Raw genomic sequence first — 21,950 nt, 5'->3', positions numbered from 1 at the left:
TAACTGAATGAAATATTATTCAATTCTGGTAATTGATAATATTAATACCCATATGAGTTTAAATAAAATTGTACCTTCATACTTAGTTTCATCATACCTCATCAAAGAAAATGCAAGAAATTGTGATCCTAAATACAGGATATCACTGATTGTAGCCAAGAGATGTAATTTATGACAAATTTGCTAATTACTGCAAAAATGGGTGAAGGGTGGAAAAATAAATGGCTGCTATGAATTGCAGTAAACAAAAATATATTTGCCAAAATAACTTTCAAATGACTTGATTACCCATATTTTATTTCCGAAAATAAGTGAACTGGGATCTTTTAAATAGGGTAAAATGCACGACACCAACAATTGTCATCAAAAACGTTGGCAAAATCACAAATTGTTAAAATCACTGAAAAATTGGAAAAAAAAATGTTGAACCTGATAAATATGTGAGATGAATATTTGTATTTGTAGCCAAAATTATCATAATTATGAAAATGCTGTATATTCACGATTTTAGTGAACATTAAAAATTTAAATAAGCATGAAAAAACTGATACATAAAACAAATTTTGGAGGAAACTGAAAATATTGGAATGTCCCGTAAAACGGGACACAAGTGGTTTGTTAAATTGTTTGACATTTTACTGGTTCTTGGGTTTAGAAAGGTTGAGAAACGCTGGTCAAGATCATCCATCCACATGACAATGTCCAGACTATAAAAGCTGAATGGTTTAAAATAAGAAACCATCCAATGATCACAGTTTCCTCTAGACTCTGCTCCTTCCAAATTTTTATGTATTTCCTACCGTGCAGAATAGTATAGACGGCAAGAAGTTTTTTTTCATGTAGTCATTCAGAAACTACCTCATAGATCTTATTTGAAGAAAACGCCACACGCACACACATTTTCAGAAAGAATCCATAAGCTCATAAAGCATTGGGAGAAGTTGTAGGAAATTATTGTGATTATGTAATTCAGGACTTGACAAATCCCAAGCACCAAATCACCATGGCGACTGAAAAATCAGTATTGGCACTTAAAATGTTTTATGTCATTGTTGAATTGGGGCCCAAGGATGAAACAAAGTTTTCTGATTTCATGGAAGTGTTTCAATAAATCTATAGGAAAGGTTGTGAAACATCATCAAGGACCGTATTTCTTGAGAAAAAAACCTGAGAGATTCGGCTGGTGCCTAAATTTTTTTTTCATATTTGTCAATCCCTGATGCAATTGATTAACTGTTGTCTTTGATATATAACTTGTTTTTGAATTGGGTATAAACTTTTACAATCATCTAACATTTAATTTTTTCTTAACTTAGATATTACACGTTTTTTGGCAGTAGTTTCTGTTGTTCAGTGGAAAGTTTGTTTCTAAATAAATTCTACCTCTCTATCTAGGAACAGTTGGAAGGGCTGCTGCTGCTGCTATAGCATCAGGAAAAAAAAGAAAGCACCCACATTCATTCGAAACAAACCCGTCTGTGAGAAAAAGGCAGCAAACAAGATTGCTAAGGTATAAAACTTCCAAAAACAAAAATCAGCAGTAAAATAATATGTTAGACCAGTGTTTCCCAAAGTGGGCAATATCGCCCCCTGGTGGGGGATGGAATGGTCCAGGGGGGGCGATAGAACCTACTGATTTAACATAGGATACTATGGGTTTACTTGAGTTGGGGGGCGATGAGAGGAAAAAATTTCTGATGAAGGGGGCGATGGAACAAAAAGTTTGGGAGACTATGTGTTAGACCTATGTTTTAAGAGCAACTCTGGTCCAAAATGATCTTCCTTAGAAAAAAAAAATGTTTTCATAAAGCCTCGCTGAACTATTGACGATCATCAAGTAATTCATCAATCATGTAATCATCATCATGTAATTCTTATCTTATCCCTATCTATGCTTCTGTAGGGATCGGACGCACTTTTTTGTGCTCCGAGTACGATCTCTTTGTCCAATTGTTCAGGAATGAGGTGCTGTGTTTCCCAGAAGATCTTGTATCAGCACGTGTTTGTCTGAAATTAATTGGTCTTATTTTTATCTATGCCATTTTTTTTCTTGCATTGGATTTTTAAAAAATGTAGCATTTCATTTTTGGTGCTTTTGTTTTTTTCGTTTATTTTAATTACTGTTTATTAAGGCTCAGTTTGTGAGATAATTGTATTTATTTTTTAATTTTTATTTGCGTATTTTCTGATCTGTTCATATTTATTTGTCTTCTAGCTTTCAGTTAATTTTCTTTGTACTTGCCAGGTTTTTTCGGGTATATTCAAATTTTTGCCCACATGGTCATATAGCAGGGTATATTGCATAGGCTGATATAGACTTGGAGGTCTGGGGAGACATGGTCATTATTGCTGGAGGGGCACGATGATATCAATTCATCTATACATATATGCATTAGATCAGTCAACTTCACCTTTGATGCAGGGGGGGGGGGTGGCAATGCCCCCACGCCCCTGTATCTCTGCCCATGATATATTGGTTCTTTGTTTTTGGTCATTTTGGGGTTTCCCTCTTTGATACTTTCTGCTTGGGAGTTTTGGGCCTTAGTGTTAGCAAACAGAGTAGAATTTTTCCCCAGGTATCATTAGTAAATTTTGTTTCTGGACTCTGCCACAAAGCTGGGCTGGAAGTGATCTCGGCAATGAGATAAGTCCAGTGGCAAAGTTCTGCTGTTCATTCAGTAGCTTTTGTTATTTTGCTTTGGGCCTAATTTTTTTAGTGATAGTAATTAGATGGCTAGTCAAGATATCTAGTTAGCTAATACTAATAAGTATAGTTGTATTTTGAATCTTAATACCACACAAAGAGCTTCTATTTGTCCTACTTTTTGGTAAAATGTCTTATATTTTGTTCTGCTTTTCCTACTTTTTTTTACCAAATCCTAACAACAAAATTAGTGTAATTGATTTTAAGTGAGGGTATCATCGATATATATTGTTCAATATTACAAATGTTGTAGATTGCACTTAATGATTCTGCCAAAACATAAATTGTATCATTTTTAAGATTATTTGGGGGAGGATGTTGTGGACCATTTGGTTTATTAATTTTTCATTTGCTTAGTTTGAGGGTTCAACAAGTAGAGTAGTACATTAAATTAAAAACTTCAGTCTGGGTAGAAAAAATAATTTTGTATTTACTACTTCATGGTCTTGGACAGTAACCAACATTCATCATTCAAAATTATGGTCCACATTTTGTGTGCAGGTGAAACAGCAGTTTATATTACAAAGCAGTTGGATGCATAGAATGTTATATTTTTATTATAATACATAATTTAAATGTTACCCAATAGCATTCAATCCTCTTTTGTATTTTTAAGGCATGTGCAGAAGCATAAACAATATTTACAATTATCAGCCAAGAGCTAGAAATGAAAGTGCTTCATTTGTCAAAAATTATTACTCTGGCATTGAGCAGTAAAGTGTAAACAAACCCCTTTAAAAAAGAATGGACAATGCAGTAAAACCATCCGGTTCACACCAACTTATTTATGTCAGATCTTGTAATTTACAAATTTTGCACTGTGCTTTTGAAGTGGTCCTGAAAGAGTCATTCTTGAAAAAACGTACATATCTTCATATTTTGTTGTGCATTGTTGAAGAGAGTTGACAGACTCTGTACTATGGACGACTCCAAAAAAAGAATGTAATATATATTGTGAGGAGAAACAGAAAAGAATATGCAGTTGGTATTACAGTATACTGTTTTAACCACTTAAGTTTCTTTTTTCTGCCATGTTGTGCCAAAATAAGCACTTTTTCTGCCATGTTGTGCCAAAATAAGCACTTTTTTGGAAAACAATTTTGTGTTCATATTGATTATATAAATTAAAATTGGCAGTCAAAACTGTTACAAGTATTGAATTTATTAATTTATAATAATTTTTAATTAGTGAAAAAATTAGTTTTATTATTATTATTTTTTTTTTTTTTTGATGAACTTACTAAACTGGAAAGTATCAGAATTAATATTCTGTTATATATGTGAGCCTCTCACTTCATTCATTCTTGAAAAATTGTAAAGAAATATTATTCGCAACTTTTTCCCTTATAAACAAAGAGCAGAGTAAAACCTGACTTGAAACCGGTGTACACCTGTTTTGCAATCCAGTTTTTACTGGACTACTAGTCATCTATTAGAAACACTGGAAACTACAAGGGTGGGAAAATTAGCATGGAAAAATAAGCTGCCTGAGCGGCGCATAGGCAAATCAGGAAAGTCCTTTTCCGCAGCACCCAAACGGTGTTCGGGCAAAACTGCTAAATGGTCAACCAAAAATTGTTTTTGTAACCAAGTCATTTCTGGCATTTTGCTTTGGCTTGAATCAATCTTATGAGATACTGAGATAATGCTATGAAAAACAATTATTTATACAAATCGAAAAAAAAATTACGGATTTTATTATTATATACTATGATTATGTTCTCTAATGGGGGTACCCTCCCCTGTCCTACTTTTTTGTCCTGCTTTTTCCTACTTTTTTAATCTTTTGAGGGTGAGAGGCAGTCAGCACACACAAAATGTTTAAGTTTAATATAGTGTTTCTTTGAAAATGTCTGATAAAATTTATATGATGAAAGTATCTAAAAAATTAAATAAATTAAAGGTTTAAATGTGTGGCACATAAAGAAGGGTATTTCCTTTGTCCTGTCTGCTAAAAACAACAATTTATGAGGGTGGTCCAAGTGGAACATAGACAGCCTGTAAAATCAGGAATATTTCTCATGTGGCCACGAGATGGCAGCATAAGTGAGCTGTCGATGTGACAAAACTGTGCTGAAAGCATGAATTTCCAGTGACAACCTTGCTACATACAGCAATCATTTGTAACAGCCTACAACAACCTATTTGCATACCCAAATTCTTTTTAGTGTTGGTTTTACTGAGGTGTGTAATGAATATGTCGAAGCAGGTACAATGTTGCTTTTTCCAATTTTTATGCAAAGAAAGTATTGCAAAAAAAAAGACCATTGATTTTGGAGTGGATGCACTTCTCAGGGCCACAATCAACGCTATTACGACATATTACATAACCTTCGAAGGGCCATTAAAAGCAACCAGGCAAATTGTCACGAGGTGTGATTTTGCTTCAGGATAATGCAAAACTGCACACTGTCAAAGCAACAAAGAACACTGCGTGCTTTCTGCTGGGAAATGTTTTATCCCTTACCTTACAGTCCAGATCTATCGCCTTACCATGTGTTTGGTCTGTTAAAGAAGGCTCTATAAGGGCAATGCTTCACCATCAGCCTTTATCCTTTTTCATGGAAGGTATCGGAAAACTTGTACCATGTCGGAACATTTGCCTGTACAATGGGGGTGATTATCTGTAGGCTCTCTTGAATCCTCATTACTATGCTTCTTCATTGCTGTAGTGTTCACTTCCCAATAAAGTATCTGTAATTTTTCCGACACCAGTCTGTTTCACTTGAATGACCCTTATACAAGAGGTGAAGATTTATGGAGGCGGTGCATCTCTAGTGATAATTCTATAAAGTTTTCCCATGTTTTTCTTTTATTGTCAAGGCATTTGTCTATAGCTGGCATATATCTGACCCGTACTTATACTTTGTTGAACAGTTCATACCAACAATGCCTGAATGATAATATCTGTGATTCTATTAAGAAGCATCTACTGTACAAATAATACTGTGAGACTGATTGCATATATTCTTAATCAATGAAACAAAAGAATGCTGATGCAGATTTATTTTGCATTATATGTTGGTGATGGGGGGGGGGGTAGTTTCTGTCTGAATATTTTTTTAAACCTATACAATTTCTAATTTTATTTCATCAATGAAAAGAATCAAAAAATAAAAAATAAACATGCATACAATTACAATACATGCATAATAAATTCCAAAAAATAATCGAAACAATTTGGCATGGAAACTGTAGCATTGAATTTTCACTCGTAACATAATCAGAAATTTTATTTTTTTTGAAAGGTTTTTTTTTTTTAATTTCAACTTGTTTGGTATGTATAATTTTAATAATTATGATATCTTAGTGATTTCCAAATTGATTATGAAATGAAAAAAATGCTTAAGATTACAGAAATCTTATTTCCTCATGGCAATTTAATTTTTTCAGAGGAAATTTTACATGTGAGAGATTTATTTAAAGTAAAATTAATTACTATTGCAGAAAATTGAAAGCAATAATTGATGAATACTCAGTTCGAGTTGGCCAGCAAGCTGTTGTTTTGATGGTTACGCCTGGGAAGCCTCAAAATAATTTTAAAACATTTGGGGCACACCCACTTGAAAATGTGGTAAGTTTTAAGAATGACTAATTTTAACCAAACTAATGTATATCTTAGGATTCTTTAGCGTTCGAACCATATAAGGTAGCGAGTGCATTGCATAGATTAGTATATTACATTCCGAATAGTTGCATATATCTTTTTTTTTTATTTCAAATACACACACAATCAGACAGAAGTACAAAAAACACCCACTTGTGACAAAAAACACCACAGTGAACTTCAAAACACAAAACAGTACAGTATAGACAAAAAAAGAGAAAAAAAACAAACAATGTAACTGCAATCTTTCTATCAGGTCTAGATGAGACATATACTTGAAGTTGTTACAATGCAACGCATTGGTTACTATGGTATTGTAGTTAGTTAATGTAGTATTGCGCTCTTTAATCTTATCCAAGTAATATTCTGGCGAAAATTTTGAGAGATCGTAGTACAGTGAAACCTCCTGATAACAGACATTTCTGATCCACGGTGTTATGGAATAGGGCTCTAATGCATTTCACTTCCCATTGGCGGATGCTCTGGATAGCGGACAGTAAAATAAACAAACTCTAATTTTTTTCCCCCAAATTCTAATTTAGAATTTTTTGGCCATAAATTAAGAATTTATCATATTCAATGAAGATTATGTATATTCCTAATCATGTTTCGTCAATGTGATAGATCATCAATTAATTACCAAATTAACTGAGCATAACTATAGTCCAGGATGGTCAATTCGAATAGTAATGGTGGTTTTGTTTATGCATATTGATACGTGTGAAGAAAGCCAACATTACAAGACATAATGTGGTGTTATACTTCGTCTTCACAGTTATTTTAACGTGGTAATTTAATTTTTGTTGCAAATGCGTGTAGTGCACATATCATGTATGAATAAAAATAATTAGTTTAATGAAGAGAAGTTATCAATTTTACCATATTCATCAACATTTCCAACTGTGTTCGGCAGTTATACATAATAGATGGTAAAAGTTGTAAATGTTAATCAAACTTTCTTCAAGACGATCTGTGATTATGCATAACCACCGGTGTATCGCTTTTACAGATAGGAACCAATTGTGATTGAAAACAAACATCCTAGAAATGTGAAAGTCATATAGATGAGGTTCCACTGCATATCATACCGCCCCATTAGCGGACACTGCCTGTAAGCAGACAAAATTTTTGGTCCCATGGGTGTCCGTTATCGAGAGGTTCTATTATATGTGCTTTTTTCTTGATAAAATTAAATTTTTTTCAAACAGTAAATGAATCTCACTGTATTATATCTGCGTAATTTAAGTTTTATATAATTGGCTGAATGTTTTTTTGTGGAATTTCTGACATTAATTGTATTTTTAATGCTATGGAAATAATAGTTCAAAATTTTTGGAGCTGTATAAGGAGTAGTTTTTAAAAGTTTTATTTGTTTTTGAGACGTGATATATTTTTATGTCTAGCTGAATTTCTGTTTCGGTTTTTATCCACCAATTATTATTTAATAATTTAAATTTTATATTCCTGTACATATAATTTTGTCTACGTGTTTAATGTATGACATTATATTTTATTTTGGTTGGAAGTATTTGCTATTGGGATTTTATTTTATTGTATGTGTTGCTCAGTTTATATAGTTGCTGTCGTATGCTTCCCTGCAAGCACAAATTCTGTAATTTACAATTGAATATATCCATGCATGTAAAATACATCTCTCTTTGAGGAATTTTTTATCGACAACATATCTATGTTTATATAAAACAGCTGTAAAAATTCTTATTTTTTCAATTACTTTCTCACAATGCAATGTCTATTTCAAATCATCTTGTATTATTTATGCCCAAATAATCATATTCAGATACTCTATTTATTGATAGTTACACTGGGTTGTTATTTGGCAGTGGTTATGTATTTTAATGCAGATGTCTGTGTTAGCTTTTGTTTCTGGTTTTAAACACGTGTATTTAGTTTTTTGTATGTTTAATTTTAGTTTGTTTGACTAGCCATAAACTAATTTTAATCAAGTCCTACCTTTTTTACAAGACTTTCTATTTCAGTGTCCAACATATAGCACAGTATCATCAGCAAAAGATATCAATTTGCCATTTAGCTTCAGTTTACAAAAACCATTGATATAAATTAAAAACATCAATGGTCCTAGAACAGATCCTTGTGGTACGCTTTTTTGACTTCCTGAAATGTGCTTATTTTTTCATTAATTTTAACAACCTGTTGTTGATTATAGTAATAGGTTACAAACCATTTTAACATATTGCCTCTTATTCCTACTGGTGATAATTTTCTAGTCAGTATATCCTAGTCCACAAAATCAAAGACTCTTCTTAAATCTAGAAAGAATATTATAGAGTATTCATTGTTAAATCCTTTATTTAAGTAATCATTTAAAACTTTTGAAAAAACCCAGAAGAATCGAAATGGGTCTGTAGTTCCCGAAATCATTCACATCACCTGTTTTAAAGATGGTATGAACAATAGAATATTTTAACTCAAGATAGAAAAATCCATGTAATATTGATGATTCGATAATATTTTTTATTACATGTGAAGATTATATTTGGAAATTATTTTTAACATCTTAGGAGTTATCATACCCAGTAGCCTTATTTTCTTTCAGCTTAGAAATGATCACTTGTAAATTGTTGTCACCGAGCACTGAGTAATACATTGAGTTAATAGAATTATACAAACTGTTTACTTGTTCTATACAACAAAATTATATAATTTTCTTCTATAACATTGAGGTTTCTTATAAAATCCTCATTGAACCTGTGGGCTAGGTGAATTGCCCTTTGGTAACTTGGTAATGTATTGTGTTTAGTGTTTTTATTTAATGTCCTCAATACATTTCCATTATAACCATTTTTTTTTTTTTTCACATTTTAAAATTATTTTTAAAATAGTTTTGCTTTGTTATTTTAATATAGTTTTTTAGTTCTCTGTTATAAAGTATTCTGTCTTATAAAAGATTATGCATGGATAGTTTTTAAGTTCTTTGTACAATTTTTCTTCAATATTTATTCTATCTATTTGTTTTTATTTTTCTTAGGTTTTTTTTTAACTGTTTCAGTCCAGAGATTCAAATTTAATTCTATAATATCCAAAAAATGATTATACTTGTTAGAAATTTTTTTTCTTCAATAATTGTCTCAAGATTTATATTTGATATAAAAGATTACAATTTTTCATAATTTATGATAATATACTTATTTTCATCACTTGTATTGTTATTTTTCCCCTTAAGAAGTCACTATATCCTATTAATGGGTAATGTTCAGTGATATTAGTTTTAAAGACTGAATTTCTGTATTTTGTTTCATGTTTATTTCTGTAAGACACATATGGTCAATACATGTGAGTTTCGTTTGTTTCTCTTATGTTTTCATGCAAGGAGATAAATCCATTTATTGCCATTATATATCATTCTTAAATATATTTCTTATTTGCATGAATACTCTCTCAGAAAACCACTTACAATTTTATTTGCAGCATAACTTTTGAAAAATAGTAATATTATAAGTGAAAACTAGTTTATTTATGTTATTCATGATGGTTATATACAAATTTTTAGGAGGGAAAAGGTGCTCATAATACATTGTTATATTAGCTTGTGAGAGAAAACACCATATTAAACTTCTTTTGTTTATTTTGAATTTTCCTTAAAATTATTGTTTTTAAGTTATAACTACAGTGCATTATGATGCAGTCAAACAATGTAAGGGTAAGTTACCAATGAAAATTACCCCTGAAATGTTAGAGCTTGTCGAGTTATCAATAATAATTATAAAAACTTAAGTTTATCAAAAACTTCATAAACTTTTCATTTCAAAATTGCAATGTTTGGAATTTGTTTTAAATTTGAATGGAAAAGTCAGAAATTTATCCATGAAAGTGAGTGTAAATACCCTGATGTTCCATTTGCCAAATGTTTCTGAAACAATATGTTTTCTTTGGATATAACTGTCTTCTGGATTTTCATTATCAATAGATAATTAATTGATGAACTAGATCAAGATATTACAAAGACTGTAATCAAGCAAAATTTTGTGGGTCTTTTTCAGGTTCGCAAGTGCAAAAATGTTATCATGCAAGAGCTTGAAAATGCACTTGCTGAGCATGTACCAGTTCAGTCTCCTGAAGATCCTTCTTTATATGAGCTACCCCCATTAGTCATTGATGGAATTCCCACACCAGTTGAAAAAATGACTCAGGTGTTTCTCAATACTCAAATACTAAAATATGCATATAGTAATTGTAAAATATAAAAACAGATCTCTTTAGGAATCTAAAAAAAATAATTTTGTATCAAATCTTTTTTACATGTTACTTCAGGCACAGCTTCGGGCATTCATACCGTTGATGTTAAGGTACTCAACTGGTAGAGGAAAACCAGGTTGGGGAAGAGAATCTACCAAACCAGAATGGTGGCCAAAAGACCTACCATGGGCAAGTGTTCGCAGTGATGCTCGAACTGAAGAGCAAAAGTTGAAAGTATGTGAATTTGGTATTAGTAGCAAAATCTTCATGGTGATTTCTCATATCTTTTGTCCTGAGGTAGATAACTCAGTAAACATTATTTGTTTCCAGTAAGGAGCTGGTTTAATGACAGATGTGTATAACATTATTTGTTTCCAGTAAGGAGCTGGTTTAATGACAGATGTGTATAACATTATTTGTTTCCAGTAAGGAGCTGGTTTAATGACAGATGTGTATAACATTATTTGTTTCCAGTAAGGAGCTGGTTTAATGACAGATGTGTATCAAGAGGTTTGAAAAGTTGTGTTTATTGGAATATACAGTAAAACTTTGATTATATCTGAACTAATGTGCACAAAACCCCAGATTATATAGACCTTTCACCATTCTGAAGTTAAATGAAATTAATGGAGCCATAAATGGTGGAAATTGTGGTTGTACTAAATTTATTTTTAATTTCTGTGCAATATAATTAAAAGATCTAGAAAGAATATATTATGAAAGCACACAAACTATTATAATGTATCAACAGTTAACAAAATTTCAAAGATTACATATGTTAGTTTGAAAAATATTTTTTCAATGTCTTCTGCCATCAAGCACTTCAAAATGCTTCAAGAAGCACTATAGTGCTCACTAGCAATGGGTTTAAGATTTTTATCTAGTAGTCTTCCAAACCTAATTGTTACATCACCCCCTCACGCACACAAAGTTGTATCTCCCCATCCCTTGCTAAACCAATCCATAGGATCCCATATCGTATCTGTAGCTTCAACCCCTCCCTGTTTGAAGCATTGAGGGGCGATATCGCCCATATTTAAACACTGTTGTAGGCATTCTATGGACCAGTTTGTTGTGATACTAGATGGTTCCATGTCATTTTACTGCACCTAATACTTGAAATATCAATTTATTCTTAATTTTATCTCTTAATATTTGAAATTGCCTTCAGATAACTAGAAACTCTGTTAATAGAGGCTCGAATAATCAAGGTCCTTCTTTATTAAGATTAAAATAACAGTTGCCAAAGAAACTGAAACTCAAAACTACCAGTTACACTAAAGAAATCAAAACCACCAGTTATTGATGTGAATTACATTCTCTATAAAAATGTTATAAATTTTACTTTTAACCATCCACTGGGCATGAGTTTTCTGTCAAATTGTTCTCAAAATAGCTCTAAATTGTTCTCTAAAATTGAGCTCTTTGGTGACAAAAAAACAAGGAGAACAGAAGTCTGTCTGTTCTCAAAAGAATTGCATTGAAGCAATATGGAAGTGAATTGATAGATTGGTTCAGTATTTTTTAACTTTTTTTGCTCAGGGGCCCCTTTGTAGTGACCCCACCCTTATCCAGGAGTGAAGCCCTTTCTACTTATTCAGTTGAATTTGGTGAAAATTGAATTTATAATAAACAAAGATTTTATAAATAAGATTTATCTGATGCCTCAATTACCCCTCCCAAGAGCCTAATTATATTGGGGGGGGGGGGTAGCCTGTCATGTAAAATGCAGAATGATCCAATGAACTACCCAATAACTTGCCCGTCCAGACTTTGGATCCTACCTTGGGCTTCGGTGAACTTCCTTCTTGTGGTAGGCTTATGCAAGTCACATTTATGGTTCCCCATAAAATGATATTCTGGGCTCCCATACTTAGCTGGAAGTAACAATTTACATATTTGCATGCATACTTGTAAAGATTTTACAGTGAAACCTGTATATAATGATAAAAAAAAAACTGGCCTATAATGATATTTTCTTTGGTCCCAGCAAAAGTCCTATTCAATGAGAAATAGCACAAATGCTCAAACAGTGTACAACGATAACCTGTCTAACAATATTTTTCCTAGGTCCTTACAGTATTGTTAGACAGGTTTTATATATACGATAGTACCACATCTCATCATGTAGGCCTTCTATGAGCATAAATAAGGCCTTCGGGTTATGGTAAAATACATAAAGATGTTCCAGGTTCTATGGGCAACTGGTGGATTCTAAAAGTAGTCATATTTTTTCAAGCCATATTTCACTTGAAAACTTTTTCACAGCTGAATTTTTTATTCAAAGCTTTTTGTGACTCCCTTAACCACCTGTCATAGCTCCCTTTTTAAAAATTTTATTTCCACCTGTGGTCTCCTTAGTATATCCCAGGACCATGGCCCCAGGTTAAGAACCTCTAGATTATTTGAACTACTCGCTATCTGCCATTTCTATGAGTCATTGAATTGCAATTATGTTCACATTTCATTTTTAGAAAATGTCAGTTTGAGTTAGTTCTCTTTGGACCAAATTCTTACTGAATGACTATATATTTCAGCAAACACATAAGTAATAATTTGGAAAAATCTGTAATGCTGTATATTAAAAGATATGCATTTTCATATGCATGCCATGTCAAATTGAAATATTGATAAAAGCGTCTACTGAATACATAACTTACATAACATTATAGACACACCAAATGTGAAGATGACGCATCACATAAGAGGACACCTAACCTGTATGATGCTGTTCATTTCAGCTTTTGATCAGTTTTATCTCTTTTTACAATACTTCTTGATGCTTTATAAAAGTTATCTTCTAATTTTGAGCCATAATTGAAACTAATTGAACTATTTACCATAGAAACCTATGGGAAATTGTATTTCATTTAACAAATGTGACAGGGTTGTTTGGTTTAAGCCACATTGGTTTTAACCAAGTGGGTTTTTTTCAAAAAATCACAAAATAGTAGCCTAATTATAATTTTTTCCCCTTAAAATTATCACCATTGGGGTTCATTGTTAGCCAATATGTTTTATTCTTACCACATTTTCTATTCTTGGAGTACATGCTGATGGCATGTCTTTAAATGGTGTAAGATGATATATGGTTTTTTACAGAAAAACTCATAAAAGTGGCCTGAATATAAATTTTGTTTTGTATTAAGTATCTCGATTACTCAAAATTTCTCATTCTTACTGCATTTTCTAACTTTGCGCTACATTCTGATGCTCTCTCTATTTTAAGCAAATTCATTTTTAATACAAATGCTCTTAAAACCAAAAAACTGGTTTAAACCAAAAAACCTGGTTTTTGGTTTTTTCACCAACCTTGGAATATGATTACCTATATTAGCCAAGTTATTTCTGTACTTCCAATGCCACCTTTGATAGCCATAATATTCTGAATTATACATACACTAGCAGGGGTGCAAGAGCTGTGCCAAACTGTGCCGAAATGGTTCTCTTGCTACATGGTGTGCCAAGGCGCCGAATCCCTGCGCATTTGCTCCAATTCTTGTTTGTGGTTCGCAGAGGTACTGCTAATGCACTGTAGTGTGTCAAATACCCGGAATTTAGGAAAAAGAAACATGAAAATTTTGTTCACGAGCCATGTTCTTTCCGAGACAAGGAAAAAGATATGGAGGGGGAAAACTTTAATTTTTTCACTTCTCACCATCTACCACAATCGCGCTATCTCGCGACTTTGGAAAGTTGTTTTACTACTTTGAAGTAGTCCAATAACGTCCTGTATATACCATTATTGGTATAACCCGCAAGCTATCAAAGACCTCGAATGAATATGCCAAATTTTCCGATTTGGGAGAGCGTTTTTTCTCCTGCTGGTTATATACTGAAAATAACGGTAATTTCGCTGCTAGGAACCTGCGTTCAAAGACAGCATATCTAAATTCGCTTTATTTCCCCCAAGATTGCACACACGCCTTTGCGAATAATCGAAAAAGGGATTGGTTTACTCGTTTAAATTACTGAAATTTTTCGGAGATCGTTGGGAAAAAATGGGATCTGTAAAAACTCCAGCCAAAATATCCATAGTTTTGTCATCTAGCCACTATGCGGTCGTGTAGTTATCGTGAAAATCCAATTTCACATCACGAAAATCCGGATTTGGCAAACAGAGGTGGCTCAAGAAAACAAAATTCTACCCATTCAGAACGTATTGTTGGCGCTACTGACCATGTTTTTTTTTTTTTTTGGTCGACAAAGCTTTTTTCACCCTTTCAACTCCATTTGGCACCCCTCCTAAAGCGCCGCCCAATATGGCCACACGATCCGCCACTGCATTGATGGGGGAATGGCATGCTCTTATTAATAGTCAAAGGAAGGAGTTTGTACTAGGAGCATGCTCATTTTATATATACATAACTTCTGTGTGAGATAACTATTATATATAAATGTCCTACCTTTCCAAAATATGTTGTTAGAGAGAATGAAATGTTTGCACCCTTTCGTGTTTTTCAAACTCCCTCTTGTGCATTGCTGGGATGGTACATTACTCCCTCACGTATTGCGGGGATGTTGCTTAACATTGTATCACCAACAGAACTATTAATTATGCAGGGGCGTAGCCAGAAATTTCGTTCGGGGGGGGGACCAAAGTGACAGAACAATGGATTTGGTCATCTTTTTCCCTTTTTTTCGGTCATTTTCTCACATTTCGGGGGGGGGCCAGACCCCCAAGTCCCCCCCCCCTCGCTACGCCCTTGTAATTATGTGTGATGAATGGGTTGCACCACAATGCAAAGAATTACAAGAAGGGAAATCAGTTCAGAGAAGAGATATTTAGATATATATTGGGCGGACATATTGATACTTTGTAACCTTGAAAGCAGCCCAAAGTTCAACATTTTGCCAGTTTTAGTGAAGGCTTTTTTATCTTTGGCACATGGTAACGCAGACAATGAAAGAGAGTTCATTGTTAACAAATAAATAAATAAAAGTCTGTTCGAACATTAAAAAATCTGTCCATCCAATGCTTTAATGGAATAAGACATACAAAATCTTATGTTCAAGGGCATGAAAATTTTGAAAAAAATTGTCATTGAGATGCTGAACTTCTGAAAGTGACTTGTGATTCGTAATCTATTAACATGCTATTAGGTTGAGAAATTGTTTAAGTAAATAAGGTATTTTTTTTATATTCTCGTTTTTTGCATTTTGCTTCTAAATTTAATAATTCCTTTAAATTCTGTGAGAAGCTAATTTTTCTTCACGAAAACCCTTATATTCTGCACGCACTTTTTTGCTATATCAGGATGAATAAGATTTTGGTGTTCAAGCAGCAGAAATTCTTGCTGTCTAGGTTTTTAGTATCCATGTTGCTTAATTTGAAAAGTCTAATAATTTTTATTCGTCATTTCAGTAATGCATGTTTTAGTAGTGACAGAGATAAGATACTTCAGAAAAAATTTAAATGGACTTTAATTTGGGAAGGAAATTTATTTAGAATTATTTGTTCCAACCATTTTGGCAAAACTTTTGGCATTTCACAGAAAAATTACTCCTTATATTGCAGATATAGTTAGTTTTTAGTACTACTCCATTTTCGAAATTTCTGCTCCAAAAATTAAAGTTTGCTGTGCTCCGAAATGAATGAGGGGCCCTTGCACCCCTGCACTAGTGAAATTTGAATATGGCATTGGAATTGTAAAAATTTTCATTGCATATTCTGTATTATTTGACATTAAGCTTTTCCCCCAGTTAGCATATTGAAGGATACTTTAGTAGTAGGTTTTTGATATACATCATTTGTGACATTTTTTTTACCTTGCGTATTGTAATGAAAAAAGAAGTATATCTCTATCATAATGAATATTTGTTATTTATAGGTATCTTGGACACATGCTTTGAGGCAGATTGTAATCAATTGTTATAAATATCATGGCAGAGAAGATTTGCTACCTAAATTTACTGAGGATGAAGATGAGAAACCAAAAATTGCAGAAACTAGTTCTGATGATGTGCCTGTGAGTATTATTTCTAGAAAAATTTGGGAATTATTCTTTCAGCTTAAATCATGCATGATTTTATGTGTCAAGTTTTATGCAAACTATTAAAATAAGTCAAACTTTTGCAATATTTACATGTGAACATAATTTGTGACATGTACTCATGACCGAAGCAGACCACCATGAGAAAATTAACTATAAAGCATATATAGTCAAATGAAATAACTCCACTGATATACAAGCACCTAGCAGCTGTAAAAATCAAAAAATGTGAATGAAACTCTAGATATAGGTGTTTCATACTATGCACTAGAGAATAGGAAAAACAAACCCTAGCTCTCACAGTTATGGTCACAGCAATAAAATTTTGGAAAATTAAAATGGCAAAACCGAATTTTAGCATCGCAAACTGATTGGTGCAATGAAAAAGCATGAATGGCATTGAAATGGTTCCTGTAGCACCATAAATTCTGGCATAGGATGCAGACAAAGAAAGAAAATCTCACCAAAGAGGGTTGGTGCGCTTACCTCTGGATGAGGGACTTCCTGCAGCAGTAATGTGATCTACATCAGTTATTTACACATGTTTCTTTGTCTGCATATAGGGCCTGCATTTATCGTACTACAAGTACCATTCCAACACCATTAATCTTTTTTCCCCGTGTGATAACTTTTTAATGCATAAAAGTAAGTGTTGCTAGTTGAATTTTTTTTCAAAATTTCTTTGCTGTGACCATAACCGCGAGAGCTAGGTTTTTTGTTTTTCTTCTCATTCTTGAGTACACACTGCCATGATTGCATTCCCCCCCCCCCTTTAATGTGTTTAGAAACCACACGTTTTACACCAGGAAACAACATGTCGGTTTCTTTCCTTTCCTGGCTCAGGAATTTTTACGGTGCACAACTTTTTTATATACATATACGGAAAACATACAAGAGTCGCAACGCAATCACATTTCTCTCATCACCTTCCAGAGAAACCATCTTGGGATGGTTTGCGCTCTTTCCCAAAGGGATGGACGGTCTTGGAGAGCTATCACCTTCCACAACAAAGGAAGATCACGTTACTGTACACGTGCTGTTTGGGCCAATGGAAACATTGTTGGATGTCAGGCCATCATACTCAACCAATGAGAGGAGTTTTCAACTGATTTCGAGTTAGCACTGACCGTAATTTTTGTCAGATTTTTTGATGGTGGTCGGGAAACGTTGCGCGAAATAATGTGAGTTTGCTCTCTCTCTCTCATTCATTCAAGCAGGCAAAACAGTAGCGATATGATCGAATGGCAAATCATCTATGGGTTTACCTGGGATTAATGGAGTCAGTGGAGATGGTTAGGGTGAGTGATCCAGAGGTTAATCAAAAGATTCTATAATGATCCAAAGGTATCGTATTTTTGTTTGATTGATGAGTGAGTGCTTGGGTATTGTTTATTTCACCATGCTTGTAAAATATTGTCTGTCTTGAGAGAGAAAATTAAAATTGAGAGAGAAAAGTAAAATAAGTTTAAAGTTTAATGTGAAATTTGAAGTATTACTTTCATTGTGCAATGTCCTTTCTTTATATATATTGTCGGGGAAACTGCCAGCGACATTGTGGTGCCGCGACCAGCATCTAATCTGTGGTAAATTTTGTGGCACCTTTAAGGTATAAATAGTTGCCATTCTCATTTTGGACTGTGACCACCTGCTGCTAGTAATCCCTCACCAGAGGCATGCTACCCATCGGACAGGACTTGCATCAGACTTTGCACGTTTCACCTTCTGCTCTCTTTTCAAATACTACATTTTCCTTGTGACTTGCTACAGAAGAGTTGTTTTTGTAGAAAATTCAGATGTCTGTGTGACATGAAATGCTGTTGTACCTGATGATTTCATATGTTTTGAAATATTTGATTTTATTATGCAAGTTTTGATATTTTGAGGGTTATTTTGTGATAGTATGAGGGTATTTTGTGATTTTATTCTATTTGTGGAATTAGTTTTTTGGATGCGAGGCAAATTTCAACAGGGTCATTTAGTTTTATCACTTATTAATTTTTTCAAAAGTAGCATGAAAAAATTACCAGTAAAATTAGTCTTCTATATTGCCGACTTTCTCCAGTATTGTGTTAAATTTTCATATATATATATAACCACTGCATCATTCGTCGTATATACAGAGTTGCCCAACTGCTACGGATTGTCCGTAGTTTTACAGACTGCTGCAATAAACTGAGGAGCTATGGGAGACACTCTCAGTACTATGGAAATTGGTTTTTAAAAAAGCGGGTCATTGTGTTTCTTGTGGTGTTTTACTCATTTTTGTGTGTGTTTTTTACAAAATTGCATAATTTTTATCATAACAATGAATTCGTATTATTTGTATGTGAGAGAGAAGACAAACTCTGAGCCAATCTATCTGTATGTGGAAGGAAATCTGTAAAGCCGCGTCTAAACCCACCACTCTAGCAAGACCTATACTAGAAAGCCTCCTCGCAAAGCTCATGACGTCACTGAAGTCGTCCATTTCACCTATAGCCATTACATATATTGCAAAAAAAAAGTAAAGATATTTTGCATACATCGTCCTGCTTTAGTTAATGGCTGCAGGTGAAATGGACGACTTCAATGACGTCAAAGCTTTGCGCAAAGGCTTTCTGCTATAGAAGGTGTTGGCTCTCTTTGATGCCCAAGCACCTGTTGCATATCCCGCCAAGCCGCCAATGTTTGGCGAAAAACCTAACACACTCCCGCTGGCAGTCACAGCGGAATGAACACGTATAACAACCGTTCTGAAATTAAGTTTATAAATTATATAGTAGTAAATATTTTATTTTAGCTCGCATGATCATATTTTTTTTCAACTCCTTCACCACTCACCCAGCACAATGGTCACCCAGATGTAGCCTTTTAGGTATGTGAAGAATTTCTTTGTTTCTCATTCGCCTCATGGTTTCACTGTATCGTTTTCCTTTTTCGACATGGCAGAAGCATCTGCGATATGGATACCAATTTTTACTGCGTCAGATCCCATCTTGTGGTTTGAAATGTGCAAAGCTACCTTCGAACTCACAACACCGAAGCCGATAATGGACTGAAAAACTATGTACAACCACTGCCTTTCTCACCTGCCACCAGAAATAGCTACAATGGTACGTGATTTCATCATGCAGCACGAGAAAGTAAACCCGTATGAAGAACTGAAAGCAGTCATCCTCGAACGATGCTGTGAATCGAAAACACAAGAAATCCAATGTCGCCTGTCCAGCTGGGTGATAGGAAAAAATTCAAACTTCTCCAAATTATGCAGCGTCATGCTGAAAATCACAACATTGCTGACTCTCTTCTCTTGGAGCTGTTTCTACAGTAGCTTCTGCCAAATGTTACTTTGATTCTGGGTACTATGCAGCCACTCACACCACAGCAAGCAGCTGAAGTTGCGGATTGCATCCTGTAGTCAATGCCAATCGAAATCAAAGAGGGCACGAAGCCATCAATCCCTCAAGCTAGTGCAGCTTCCTTTAATTCTGAGCTGATGGAGGAAATGCAACAACTGCGGCAAGAAGTTGCTGTTTTGAGGCGAGCCAGAAGTCATTCTTGTGATTGAAACCAGTCCCGCTTCTGACACATGTTGGTATCTCGCAAGTTCCGTTCCAACGCAAGGAAGTGTTTGAAGCCATGCTCCTACCAGGGAAACAACAACGGCAGGGGTAGCTGCGACATGCCACTTACCGGTAAGTTCTCATCGCCTATTCATTCGCGATCATAAAACAAACATTAGCTTTCCTCGTTGATACTGGTAGTAACTGTTCTCTTGTACCGGCAACCAAAAATGATTTCAAGTTATCACCGATTCAAAATTTCAAAGCTGCAAACAGCACCAGAATTAAAGTTTATGGCTGGAAGTTACTCACCTTAAATTTAGGCCTTAGGAAACCGTTTGTGTTTTCGTTTTTCATTTGTGATGTGTCATCACTGGAGCAGACTTCCTTCATCATTTCAACTTTTTACCCGATCTTAGGAATAGAAAATTAATTGATTTAAATACCAAATTGGAAGTTTCAGGACATGTAAATAGCATAGATTTTCACTCTGTTAAAGTGGTGTCAGAAGATAGTATCTATCACAAATTACTATAATTTCCTGATATCACGAAACCACAGCGTCCTGACCAGCCTATTAAGCGCAATACCATGCGTTACATGGAAACTTCTTGCACCAGTCTCTGCTAAAGTTCGTATGCTGGATCCAGCTAAAATGAAACTGGCCAAATCAGCTTTTCAAGAAATGCTCAATCTTGGCCATATTCAACCTTCCAAGAGCAGTTTCTCTTCTCCTCTACACATGGTCTTGAAGTAAAAATTCTTTGGATTGGCGACCAGTAGGAGACAACAAAGTCCTAAATGCTCATACCATCAAGGACAAAAAAATACAGAGTCCCGAACATTCAAGACTTCACTGTGGAACTTCATGGGAAAAAATTTTTCTCATGTAGATTTAGTTTCTGCATATTACCAGATTCCAATTTTTCCCGACCACATACACAAAATGGCCATCACAACACCGTTTGGTCTCATCGAGTACACACGAATGTCTTTTGGTCTGTGCAATGCAGCATCCACTTTCCAACGTTTTATCGATGAAGTATTGCGAGATTTTTCATTCACGTATGCTTTTGTTAATGATATTCTCATTACATCGTCATCACCTGAGGAGCACCTTCATCCATCTGAGAGCACTTTTTCAGCAACTCAACGACTATTGTCTCTCACTGAAGCCTTCCAAGTGTGTTTGGACTTCCCACAGTTGACTTTCTTGGAGTACAGGTTTCGTCGACTGGCATCAAGCCTCTTCCAGATCGAGTTGAAGCCATCGCAAAATATCCTGAGCCGTCCACTCTCACACAACTTTGGTACTTTTGTTTAACTTCTACCGTCGCTTTGTTCTGAAGGCTGATCATATCTTGGCACCTTTAGTGAGATTGTTAGAAGGGTGACAAAACTGCAAAATGCCCCAGCTCAAAAAATCTGAAAAACCTCTTCCATGGGATGAGACATTCCAGGATGCATTCGACAAAGCGAAATCTGCATGGGCTGAAACAACTCTACTTCATCCAGATGCCCCAATAAGTTTGTGGACTGATGCATCTGACGTTGCTATTGGTTGATCTCTCATACAATATCGTGACAATCGATGGAATCCCATTGCATTTTTGTTGATGAAGCTGACAAAAAGTCTGAAAAAGTGGTCTGCCTACGACCAAGAGTTAGCTATCTACATGTGTCCGTTGATTCCGGCTCATGCTTGAAGGATGAAAGTTCACCATATACACTAATCAAAGGCCTCTCATTTTTGAATTTCAGCAGAAACCTGATAAATGTTCTAGACAGCTCATGCATTTGGACTTCATCTCGGAGTTCTCTACGGACATATCTAGGTAAAAGACAACATCGTTGCAGACGCTCTATCCAAACTACCACCATTGAATTAC

The 21,950-nt window shown here is 34.4% G+C and overlaps 1 protein-coding gene across 4 annotated transcripts in view; it reads left to right on the top strand.

Annotated features, from left to right (window-relative positions):
* The window catches only part of LOC149080026 (DNA-binding protein P3A2-like), a 51,410-nt gene that overhangs the window by 15,174 nt on the left and 14,286 nt on the right, over positions 1-21,950 (top strand). For all 4 annotated transcript variants that reach the window (XM_089238965.1, XM_089238963.1, XM_089238967.1 and 1 more), the window contains exons 4-8: positions 1,396-1,510; positions 6,152-6,278; positions 10,331-10,480; positions 10,602-10,760; positions 16,358-16,495. In XM_089238965.1, the coding sequence (XP_089095091.1) occupies positions 1,396-1,510; positions 6,152-6,278; positions 10,331-10,480; positions 10,602-10,760; positions 16,358-16,495 (689 nt within the window). The remainder of the gene's footprint in view (positions 1-1,395; positions 1,511-6,151; positions 6,279-10,330; positions 10,481-10,601; positions 10,761-16,357; positions 16,496-21,950) is intronic.

The sequence above is a fragment of the Pholcus phalangioides genome, unplaced genomic scaffold (assembly GCF_987345545.1).
Source record: "Pholcus phalangioides strain wild (caught in Gottingen) unplaced genomic scaffold, Ppha-v1.0 ptg000011l_1, whole genome shotgun sequence".
Lineage (NCBI taxonomy): Eukaryota > Metazoa > Arthropoda > Arachnida > Araneae > Pholcidae > Pholcus > Pholcus phalangioides.
The sequence above is the reverse complement of the archived record's forward strand: the minus strand, read 5'-3'. Positions and strand labels throughout refer to the sequence as shown.